Source organism: Dendropsophus ebraccatus, chromosome 2 (assembly GCF_027789765.1).
Source record: "Dendropsophus ebraccatus isolate aDenEbr1 chromosome 2, aDenEbr1.pat, whole genome shotgun sequence".
NCBI classification, from domain to species: Eukaryota; Metazoa; Chordata; class Amphibia; order Anura; family Hylidae; genus Dendropsophus; species Dendropsophus ebraccatus.
In genome coordinates, this window is record NC_091455.1 from 19,762,143 (window position 1) to 19,775,015 (window position 12,873).

The 12,873-nt window shown below is 44.3% G+C and overlaps 1 protein-coding gene across 2 annotated transcripts in view; it reads left to right on the forward strand.

Moving 5' to 3' along the window:
• Positions 1–12,873, forward strand: part of TMEM65 (transmembrane protein 65) — a 58,155-nt gene that overhangs the window by 13,528 nt on the left and 31,754 nt on the right. Inside the window, exon 2 of one of the 2 annotated variants that reach the window (XM_069957122.1) lies at positions 9,349–9,432. The exons of the other annotated variant lie outside the window; for it this stretch is intronic. Coding sequence (XP_069813223.1) covers positions 9,349–9,432 — 84 coding nt within the window. The remainder of the gene's footprint in view (positions 1–9,348; positions 9,433–12,873) is intronic. 2 annotated transcript variants of the gene reach the window in all.

The window sequence follows — 12,873 nt, forward strand, 5'->3', positions numbered from 1 at the left end:
TACGGTGAGGAGAAGGAGAATATAAGCTCAGATCTACACCCCTTCTCCCCATTCTGTTCATCTGGTGGTCTTTGAGGGTAGGCTCACTTTGTATTGTTGAGGCATGACTGGATTGTAAGGCAAGGTTGTGTGGGTTGCAGAATCGGGAACACCAAAAGCCATCATTGGTGACCCTTTGAGTTGGACACCCATTAAATAGGTGACACTTTCTTTTTCTAGTCTGGAGTACCCCTATACCCTTTGATTTTTGAACATTGAGCCCTTCTGGTAGCCAGGCCGGCTCTCACACTTTTGAGCCCGAGGTTAGCGCCTTTGATAATCTTGAATGTATTAGATCCATATTTGTATCTCTGGCAAGGAAAGGGTTAACAATTCACGTAAAAGGGGGAACTGGTGCTAGGAGCCACTATATCAGTTTGGCTACTACTCTACCAGCATGGTATTTTTAGTTTTACTATAGTCTCAGAGTTTCCATTCAGCAATAAAGGTGAGTGTATTTGCATGTCATTATTTATAGTACCGCCATTTACTGCTGTAATAAGAGTAATAGCCCGATCTTATCTCATGGAAACGAATGATAGAGACTTCTCAGCTAAATTGCTTTAAAATCCTACGCTGATTAATTTCTTAATAAACCATTAAGGCTGTGTCTCATACAGCGCAGATCTGACCTGGTAACGACCTGATGAAGAGATCAGCTGAATCTTGAAATGCGCCATGCAAAATAAAGTTATCGTCAGCAATTTTTTTTTTTTTAATCTATGTATCTGACTAGAAGCAAAGTGGCTTTTTTCTGTGTATAATGATAACCTATTGGTGCAAGGCTGACATGGGCTGTGGGGGAGTATGTAATAGCCCACTGCTCTCTGGTACAGAAAGGAGCCCCATAGTCTCTCCATAATGCTTCCAACTTTGCCCTAGATCCAGTCTCAGTACTAGTCATCAGAAAGCCGCGTAACCAGGAAATACATCTCTTGTTGGAAGGGAAGTTGTGGTTTTGATTGACCGGTCTCCAAGTGAGTGTTTTCTTCTTGCTATTTGAGCAGTCGGGTCCATCTCACACCACATTAATGGCATCCTGCTGCTATATGCATTGGGAATTCAGCCAGTCCTTACAACAAACTTACCCAGAGAGCCCAGTCCCCCGACAGAGGCCAGGAAAGTGTTGTTTGCCCTCCGTTTAGGTGGTTTCTGGTGGGGTTAGCTGTTTCGGTGCTTGACCTTCAACGGACACCATGCAAAAAAGTGGTGTGAAAATAATCTTTTTTCTTTTTTTTTCTTTTTTGTTCTAGGCAATTTTTCCTATTTTGTATTCTAGGCAACCCTTTGATTTTTATGAGGACTGTGTAATTAATAATTTTCACTTTGGAGACGCTGCAGAGAGACTGACCACTGACAGTCAGGTTCTGGTACCATCCTCTATGTATGGGGCCCGTGCTGCGGCTCGCTTGATCGGCTGATTGGCGGGATGTCAGTATCCCTCTGGCCGGACGTTGACTGCTTATCCTGGGAATGGGCCATTGGTGTTATAAACCTGGACTACCAGGTGAATTTCAGTTCAAATTCTGTTAGGGTGTTATTACACGGGCCGATGGGGGCCCAATAATAACTGTAAACAGATTGGCCGTCTGCTCCCCGAGTCCCACACGCTGCAGCTTCAGAGCGGCCTGTCTTAGCTGAGAGGCCACTCAGCCAATCACTGGCCGCGGCGGTCCTGCAGCGGAGTGCGTGCGGGACCCGGGGAGAAGCAGGCCGCAAGAAGAGCCCTGGACCATGGATAGGTATTTATGCAGTTTGCATATCGATGTGCGGTCGGTGCCCGACAATTATAGGTCCAAAGCTATATCAACGATCAGCCGATAATCGTTGTCATCGGCTGATCGTTGTGTTTATTACACGTAACGATAATCGGATGGATAGGGCCGATTCGGCCGATTATCGTTACATGTAATAGGGCCCTTACCATGTATGCCTGAAGATAAGATAAGAAACGTAAGGCCTTATGTTTTCCTTTAACTCTAATGGAGAGAAGCATACAAGGAGACGGCAAATCGTATGTAGTAGTAGAAACATTTGCGTTGTTTTTCTCCGGTCTATGGGTCGTCCCAAATGATCAGTTTCTATATGGTTTTCAGGGAGTCAAATGTATATGCTAGACTAATAGCCAGATGATGGTGTGAACAGCCCCAGATTAGAATATGTCTGATTGCAGAGACTAGAGCCCTGTTCACATGTGTGGTCAGACTGTCCTTTAGGATTGGCTCCACACACACAGCACCATCCCTGCCATCAAACTAAAAGGAACCTGGACACCTAAGGCTGCATTCATACGCTCCGTTAAATTGTCCGTGCGCACGGATGATTTTTTTGGTTTTATTGCTTTGTATTGGGTTATTCAGATTGGATCTCCAATCCTTTCCGTGGAATAATAGGACATGTCCTAACTGGGAGCGGAAGCGCGACATGGATTCCCCCATAGAACTCAATCACATCCGTGTTTGCCATGGATTTACATGGATGTGATATCTGTGATCCGTGGAAAACACCGATCACGTGTTTGTTCGTGTTTTGAGAGGTTGGGCAAGCTTTTTATTTTTTTATTTTTAACTGTAAATTTTATTTAAACTAGTACAATACAATTTCAACCAGTCCATGAAAGACACGGCCGCAAACACGGATGGTTTTGCACAGATCACAGAATTAGCCAGCGGACTACATCCACGGACCTGGAAAAACACTGAACGTGTGAATGCAGCCTTATTAGTAGGGCCAGTGACTGAATTGGTGGTAGGTTATATCCGTCATGGTGTGATGGCTTCCATGATAAGCGGAACATGGCCAACCCTTGGACTAAGAGTTTACTTGGTGCCGTTCTTCTCCACAAAGAAGTCTGTACCAATCCCTATATTCTCTGGTATTTACATAGATTAGTAGTATATTTGGCCGTTCTCCAGCCTGCCCTGCCTTGTCATTCCTGGGTGTATTTCAGCTATTAAACCTTTAAAGCGACTCTGTACCCACTTTGTGCCCCCCCCCCCCCCCCCCCCCCCAACTACTTATACCTTCTTGTAGCTGATGAGAAGTCCTTTCTGCTGGTATGTTTATAAACCCTGGTTGTGCTTTCCTGACGCCAAAAATCATACTTTAGTTGAGCTGTAGCCGTGTCTAAGAGCTTGTACCTTCGGATAGCTGCTTTTAATCCAAGATCTGTCCTGGGGTCCGTTCGGCAGGTGATGCAGTTATTGTCCTAAAAAGCAGCTTTTAAAATTGCAGCCCCATGCCCTACGGGCGTATCTGTGCCGTAACTTTGCACCACCCCTCCCTCCCTCCTCCCCACCCTCTTCATCATTAGGAATGCCACTGGAACATTTTCTCCATGCTAAACATTGCACAGCTGCTTAATGATCCAGCCCATGTGCTGGGCTGACACAGGTGGGGAATAGGAGGCAATCTGCCTGGAGCATTCCTAATGATGAGGAGGGTGGGGAGGAGGGACGGTGCAAAGTTAGGGCACAGATATTCCCGTTTGGCACAGGGCTAAAAGTTTAAAAGTTGCTTTTTAGGACAATAAGTGCATCAGGTTGGGTTCACAGTGCGTTTTTGCAATCCGTTTAACGGGTCTCTTTTTATTTAACGGACAAAAATAAGTGTCAGCAACGTTTTTGTGTCCGTCAAAAAAAACGGATCCGTTTTGAGCCATTTTTTTTTATAATGGAAGTCAATGGAAAAACGGATCGAAATGGATGCACACAACTGCATCCGTTTTTGCAATCCGTTGTTCATCCGTTTTTTAAAAAAAACGGCTGAAATAAAAAAGGATTGCAAAAACGCAGTGTGAACCCAGCCTCACCTGCCGAACTGACCCCAGGACAGATCTTGGATTAAAAGCAGCTATCTGAAGGTACAAGTGGTTGGGGGGGGGGGGGCAGATTGTGGGTACAGTCGCTTTAAAGGGGTTCACCGCTTTCCCCTACTAGGACCCCCAGTGATCAGCTGCGATCTGTGTGAATGCATACACTGAGGATAGGGTCAAGTTTTTAGAAACAAATCAAAGTGTTGTTAATAAAGCTTTGCAAATAATAATAATTGCCTGATGGCAGCAGTAGTGAGCGTGTCACAATTATAGATTTATAATCAACCCACCATTCCTAAAGGGGTTGTTCATCAAAATTGTTGTTCTTTCAAATCAGCCAATGTCAGAAAGTGCCAGAGATATGTAATTTACTTCTATAAAAAAAAAAATCAAAAAAAAAAACACAAGTCTTCCAGTACTTATCAGCTGCTGTATGTCCTGCAAGAGGTGGTATTCTTTCCAGTCTGGAGAGCAGAAGAGGTTTTTTTATGGGGATTTGCTACTGTTCTGGACAGTTCCTGACATGGACCGAGGTGGCAGCAGAGAGCACTGTGTCAGACTGGAGAGAAAAAAAATTACTTCCTGCAGAACATACAGCAGCTAATAAGTACTGGAAGACTTGAGATTTTTTGATAGAAGTAAATGACAAATCTCTGGCACTTTCTGCCGCCAGTTGATCTGAAAGAATTTTTTTTTTTTTTTTTTTGGTGAACAACCCCTTTAAGTATGTTAAGTGAGTCCGTAATCTGCATTGTTAACATTCCTGGTTTTCCTGACAAGCCGCCCTCTCCCCCTCTGCCTATTATATGACGCATCTAATAGCTATAATATTCCTATGTCATTTTTATACTCTATTCGGCACATGCATCAGGAGATCTGGATGTGTAACTCCTTGTGCCGCCATAGTGTTGGGTTCACTGTAAGACGGGGCTGATGTTACCGCTTGTAAATGCTGATATCCGTATTCTTTTTCTTGTAAGGTAAATAGTTGTATAAGCCATCTTGTGTTAGTCTGACATCTCGGGAGTCATATGATCAGCATTCCTCTGGTGTAGACTTATAGCTATAAATGTGCTCATTTATATGGAATTCTACCAGATGCCGCTGCCAGATTAAACATAGCAGAGTCTGTGTGCGCCGCTCTGGGAGATGTATTAGTGAAAAGCCTACCTGATGTACTAATACTTCCTGATTATTTTTCTGTTAAAACAGAAAAAAAAATTCACCTGTAATTTTAAAGGGGTACTCCACCGGGAAAAAAATGTTTTCAAATCTGTTGGGCAGAGAGTTTTACAGATTTGTAATTTCCTTCTATTTGAAAATCTCCAGTCTTCCAGTACTTATCAGCTGCTGTATGTCCTGCAGTAAGTGGTGGGATAGACGGACGGACGGGACGGACGGGACGGGACGGGACGGGACGGGACGGACGGGACGGGACGGACGGGACGGGACGGACGGGACGGGACGGACGGGACGGACGGACGGACGGACCGGACGGACGGGACGGACGATCTGTCTGTCCCGTCCGTCCGTCCGTCAGTCCGTCCGTCCGTCTGTCCGTCGGTCTGTCCGTCGGTCTGTCCCTCTGTCCGTCTGTCCGTCCGTCCGTCTGTCCGTCGGTCTGTCCGTCCGTCCGTCTGTCCCGACGGACGGACGGGACAGATGGGACGGACGGACGGGACAGACAGATCGTCTGTTTGTCTGTCCCGTCCGTCTGTCTGTCTGTCTGACGGACGGGACAGACGGACGGACGGGATAGATAGGGAGATACAGATATTAGATAGTAGACGCTCGGTTATATATATATCCTGGTCTGTTATATCCCCTTCATGCTCATCCCTCCTCCTGGTAATCTCGGTGACACATCCTGTAGAATATATAAGCTCTGTATATCAGTATATTTATAGCGGGTTTAGCAGGAATCCCTTAGTCTGGTATTACGGCTCAGCTGTGTGTCTGGTCCTGTCTAACTAGAGAGGAGACAGATTGTGTAGCCGGTGGGTCTGGCGATCATCTATAATATGAGGCATGGCACGGTGGCGGTGCAGCTCGGCCGGCACTGCTGGCAGAGCAGATGAATCTCTATATTGCTGGGAATTATCTGTGTCCTCTAAATCCAGCGGCTGGTGATAAATGATGGCGGTGTAATGTTCTACAACTGGTGTTATACACAGTATGTCACATCCCCTTAATGTTATCCTCATAGTGTTATACCGCCGCATTTACAGACACTAAACAAATATTATTGCTTCATCCATCTTAACGGAGAAGTCCAGTGAAAATTTTTATTAAAGTATTGTATTGCCCCCGCAAAAGGTATACAAATACACAATATACACTTATTACGGGAAATGCTTATAAAGTGCTTTTTTCCCTGCACTTACTACTGCATCAAGGCTTCACTTCCTGGGTAACATGGTAATGTCACTTCCTAGATAACATGGTAATGTCACTTCCAGGATAACATGGTGATGTCACTTCCTGGATAACATGGTGATGTCACTTCCTGGATAACATGGCGATGTCACTTCCTGGATAACATGGCGATGTCACTTCCAGGATAACATGGCGATGTCACTTCCTGGGTAACATGGCGATGTCACTTCCTGGGTAACATGGCGATGTCACTTCCTGGATAACATGGCAATGTCACTTCCTGGATAACATGGCAATGTCACTTCCTGGATAACATGGCAATGTCACTTCCTGGATAAAATGGTGATAAAATGGTGGACGACCCGACTCCCAGAGCTGTGCGGCTGTGGCTGCTGGAGAGGATGATGGCAGGGGGATGCTCAGTGTCCCTCCAGTGCCCTGTGTACCTCAGTGTCCCCCTGCCATCATCCTCTCCAGCAGCCACAGCCCGCACAGCTCTGGGAGTCGGGTCGTCCACCATTTTATCACCATTTTATCCAGGAAGTGACATCACCATGTTATCCAGGAAGTGACATTGCCATGTTATCCAGGAAGTGACATTGCCATGTTATCCAGGAAGTGACATCGCCATGTTACCCAGGAAGTGACATCGCCATGTTATCCAGGAAGTGACATCACCATGTTATCCAGGAAGTGACATCACCATGTTATCCAGGAAGAGACATCACCTTTTTATCCAGGAAGTGAAGCCTTGATGCAGTAGTAAGTGCAGGGAAAAAAGCACTTTATAAGCATCTCCCGTGATAAGTGTATATTGGTCATTTGTATAACATCTGCAGGGCAATAAAATACTTTAATAAAAATTTTCACCGGACTTCTCCTTTAACCCTTAGACGACCCAGGGCGTATAGTTACGCCATGGAAGTCTGTCCCCAGACGACCTAGGGCGTAACTATACGCCCTGGGTGTTTCTCCGGCTATGAAGCATGCTCCGGAGCGGAGCGCGCTTCATAGCAGGTGGGGGCCGGCTGCAATAAGCAGCCGGGACCTCACCGGTAATAACACGCTGCAGCGATCACGCTGCCGCATGTCATTAACTCCTTAAACGTCTCTTTAAGTGTAAGTGACGTGGAGTCCCCTGTCACTTACTGATCGGGACCCCCACAGTGTGACTGCGGGGGTCCCGATTGGTAAAACGGACCGCCGGAGGTCTCTTACCTGCCTCCCTGCGGTCCGATCAGCGATCTGCTGCACTAAGCCTGCACAGGCAGGCTCATGGAGCAGATCGCCGATAACACTGATCAATGCTATGCCTATGGCATAGCAATGATCAGTGTAAAAATCAAAGTACTGGATGTAAAAGTCCCCCAAAGGGACTTCAAATGTGTAAAAAAAAAAAAAAAAAAAAAAGTTAAAAACACCAACACACTACCCCAAAACCCCTCCCCCAATAAAAGTTGAAATCACCCCCCTTTCCCATTATATAAATAAAACATATAAAAAAAACCCCAAATAAACATATAATATACCGTAGCGTGTGTAATTGTCTGATCTATTAAAATATAACAAGCGTCATTGCGAATGGTGAACAGCGTAGACGAAAAGAGGGAAAAAAGTGCGCGGATTACCGATTTTATGTTACATTATATATAAAAAAAATTAATAAAAAGTGATCAAAACGTCCGATCTTCACAAATATGGTATTAATAAAAACTAGAGATAATGGTGGAAAAAATTACACCCCATACAGCCCTGTAGGTGAAAAAATAAAACCGTTATAAGCGTCACAATAGGGCTATTTTATTTATAATTAATTGCCAAAAAAAAGGATTTTGTTTAAAAAAAATATATAACATTAGAGAATCTGTGTAACCTGCATATGGTTGTGTTCGGACTGACCTATAGAATAATAGTATCATGTCGCTTTTACCATATAGTGCATTACGTAGACACAGGAACCCCCCAAACGTTACCATATTGCATTCTTTTTTACTATTTCACCAATTTATATCTTCATAAATAATATATTTGGGATTCCATCATACATAGTTATGGTAAAATGAATGACGCCATTACAAAGTACAACTATTCCTGTAAAAAACAAGCACTTACATGGCCTTGTAGATAGAAAACTGAAAGTGCTGGAGCTCTTAGAAGGGGAGGAGGGAAAAACTAAAACACTAAGATCAAAATTTGCGCGGTCCACTGGGTCATTTTGGGCCTGGTCCTCAAAGGGTTAAGCTTTGCTTGTGCCTTTCCTCTGTTGTTCTTCTTGGAAATGTATAGGGTGTTACCTTTCTGTTTGTCGGTGCCGGGCTCAGTGGCAAAAAGTTGCCTAGGTTGGCGCCTTGGTGTGAGGAGGGATGCAGGAGAGGTGAGTAAGGGCCCTATTACACGGGGTGATTATCGTGTGAAAAATCATTATTGTTTAAATTTACACAATCTTTTTGTGTAAATGCAGACAACGATCAAACGACCAACGAGAAATTGTTCATGTGGATATTTAGATATTTCCATTTGCTGCAGGAAAGTCTTCCAGTACCTATCAGCTGCTGTATGTCCTGCAGGAGGGGGTGTATTCTTTCCCCGTCTGACATAGTGCTCTCTGCTGCCACCTCTGTCCATGTCAGGAACTGTCCAGAGCAGCAGCAAATCCCTATAGAAAACCTTTCCTGCTGCTAAATCAAAGTCTTTAACCAATCTGTATAACTTTCTGACACCAGTTGACTTGAATATGTTTCCCCTGGAGTATCCCTTTAAGACCCTGAGTCTGATTTTCATTTACTTTCTAATATTAAGACAATGGGGGAGATTTATCAAACATGGTGTAGAGTGAAACTGGCTCAGTTGCCCCTAGCAACCAATCAGATTCCACCTTTCATTTTCCAAAGAGTCTGTGAGAAATGAAAGGTGGAATCTGATTGGTTGCTAGGGGCAACTGATCCAGTTTCACTTTACACCATGTTTGATAAATCTCCCTAAATTTAGATTATATTAGATAGGTCAACCCCATCTGTAGTCTCTCATGGTCCTCTCATCTCATGTATCGGTGTAATGATAATTGTCATCATAAGATTGACAGATATAAAACCATGTGTTCTTCTTCGCTTCCTTTTTAGCCTCTCGATACCCTAAAACCCCTCCATATTCAGTGCAGGCCCCTGATGTCACGGTGGCGGCGGCAGCAGCAGAAGATGAGCGTGGTATGGTGGTGTGATGCCTGTCACTGCTCGTGTGGTTTTGTAGTTTTCTGCCTGCAGCTTGATACCTCAAGGCATAACATGGTTTTCTGCATGACTTGTGCATGACAGCCGCTATGTGACTTTATTTAGGTTGCTGTCTCCAGGACGGAAAAAAAATGGTGTCTCTTATGGAGATCAGACTACACAAGGCTTATTTGTAGTCTGTAACCACGGTAACATTCAGGTGTGATAAAATTATGACACATGACTGCAGAGTTTGCTTGTAGTTTTTTAAGGGGTATTCCCATCTGGGATATCCACAGGTTATGCTGTAGAAGTTTAGTAGATGTGCATCCCACCTCTAGGGACCTATTCTCATTGACATTAATAAGAGTTGAGTAAACAGCGTAACATTTTGAGTGATGCTGTTCCCGCTATTCCCGGCTGCCAGACTACCTCCAGCATCCTCAATCAGGCGAGAAAGTGATCACTGGCTCCAGATGTCATCATCTATCCCCAGACTACCATTGTTCCTCCACCATTCTGTACTCATGGTTGGAGCCCTGGTGTGAAGAGACTTTTATTGCTTGGTTGACAGATTTGAATTGATTGCAATTAAAGGTATATTCCTCTCAAACATAACTGCTGCCCATGTTGAGACTAACAATTTCTTCCATACTTGTTATTATCTATTTAGTCTCCTTCCCCCAGTTCTGAGCTGCTGCTTTCTGCTGAAAACACAAAAATCTGTGTGTGAGCTTTTTCCTCTGTCTCCCCCTCCTCTCCCTTCTGAGACGACTGACTTAAACAAGTCCCTGACAGCCTTTATCTGCAACTTTGTAGCTTCTCTGTAATTTTGGGAGGCTTATGGTGGTTTTACACGGAGCGTTAATTCGCCCGATCGCACAATTAACTATTTTGAATGAACAATGTTTTTTTTATAACGATCAGCGTTTAGCCGGAACGATACATCGTACGGAAAATTTGTTATGCAATCGTTTTGCGATCGCTTAAGCCTATCTCACACACAGGTGAAATTGTTGAAAGAATATTTACACGGAATGATCTGCGAATATTTTGCGAACGATCAACGACGATTTGAGAACTTGTTGAAAGATAAGAAAGGAACGATTTCGCTCGTCGCTTGATCGTTCGCGGCGTTTACACGTACGATTATCGTTCGAATTCGAACTTTAAATCGTTCCGTGTAAAACCACCATAATTCTCAGGTCAAGAAGCTACAAAGTTGCAGATAAAGCCTGTCAGGGACTTATTAACATCAGCTGTCTCAGAAGAGTCCACAGTAACCCACCCCTCTGTTCTTATGGGAGACATGGGTCCCTGTTCTCGAGATTCCAGAGTCCCTATTGGTTGGACCCCGCATTGTGGAGAACCGGGACCTCTTCTCTTTCTCTGTTGGAGCTACAGAAATAGCCTGATGTTGTTCCAATAGAGCAGGCATCGGGAACCTTGGGCCCTCCAGCTGTTGTAAAACTACTATTCCCATCATGCCTTGTCTTTGGCTGTCCAGGCATGATGGGAATTGTAGTTTTGCAACATCTGGAGGGTTCCCCATCCCTGCTATAGAGAATGAATGGATTGGCGACGCTCTTCTAATGGGAGACATGAGTCCCCCTTTTTCGGTCAGATAGTAAAACCTCTTAAACCAGGTTCCCGATTACAGAGGACACACAGATGTAGCATAAAAGTGTATAGAAATCACAGTTGGCAACAAACCAGTTTCTTGAAATCATAATTCTTATACATTTGCATTAAAGGGGTTCTCTAGAGAAGCAAAGTTGATTTCAGATCAAATGGTGGTAGATAGTTTTACAGATTTGTAACTGAATTTAAAAAACCTACAGTCTTTCAGTACTTATCAGCTGCTGTATGTCCTGCAGGAAGTGATGTATTCTTTCCAGTCATACACAGTGCTCTCTGCTGCCACCTCTGTCCATGTCAGGAACTGTCCAGAGCAGCAAATGCCCATAGAAAACCTCTCCTGCTCTGGGCAGTTCCTGACATGGACAGAGGTGGCAGCAGAGAGCATTATATATATTGTTCCCCCTTCATGGCTCTGTGCAGTACTTGGTTTCTTCTGCTTCATTGGGCTTCTGCTAGATATCCTATTAAACAGAGCGCTGTGCGGTGACAGGTTCATTGTCAGGTGTATTGTTTCGGTTATGGGATCACGTTCCTCGGATGCCGATGTAACATTTATTCGGTGATCCCAGCTGTGCTCAGTCAGACGCAGGACGGGGATCGATCGGTTTTTGTAATTATACGGATACATTCTCCGCGGTCCTGGCAGACGGTCCGCGCTGAAGTTATGATTTCCGTCACAGCACTTGGCAAAAACTCTGATGAAAAATTGAATTTGGGAAATGATTCAGCAACAAAAATAGACGCCGCGCTTACAGGCTAGCCGCCATTTATTCTGTGCCTAATGAGATGGGGTTTATGGGATGGTAGTTAAAGGGAACGTGTCATGAATATTGTGGCCCTCCAGCTGTTGCAAAACTACTGTTCCCATCATGCCTGGACAGCCAAAGCTTTAGCTGTCCAGGCATGATGGGAATTGTAGTTTTGCAACAGCTGGAGGGCATGAGGTTCCCCATCTCTGATATATTGATATATACACTGTATTACAGGGTGTGTGCGCTTTTTGGCAGCTGTAAAAATAGTACCCAGAGTCTGTTCACACTGATGTTTGCAAGGTCAGTTAGATGAATGCAATGAGTTTGTGTGTGTGTATATATATATATATATATATACACACACACACACACACACACACACACACACACACACACACACACACACCATACAGTATATACATCACCTAAAGACGCTATTTTGACTCCAACAGGCACATAATAATTCCTTTATTTATATAGCGCCTACTTATTCCTTGGCATTGTACATAGCTGGTCCCTCTCCCTATTAGGGCTCACAATCTAAATGGAGGTCTTTGTAATGAAAATGAGATGACTCTGTAGATTCTGCCCCAGTCTACACTGCAAAGATGTAGAGTGTGCTTCGGTAACAGCTGCATGTCTATGGGGAATAATGATGCTGAAGTCTGCATCTAGAAAAGCATGCATGTATATTGCTGTATCATCCAACTCAATGTATTTCTGTGGGCTGCAACTATATTTGTATGGTATCGCTATCCAGACTTATCTAGGCCTCCAGCAAAAATATAGCAATGATTAATAATATTGAGGTGACTCTGCTGATCCCCACCCTCTAGTGATAATGAGATGACTCAGCTGACCCCGCCCTCTAATGATAATGAGATGACTGCTGACCCTGCCTCTAATCTTAATAAGATAACTCTGCTAATACCGCCCTGTTATGATAATGAGATGGCTCTGCTGACCCCGCCCTCTAATGATAAATAGATTATTCTGCTGACTCCGCCCTCTAATGATGATGAGATGACTCTGCTGGCCCTCCCTC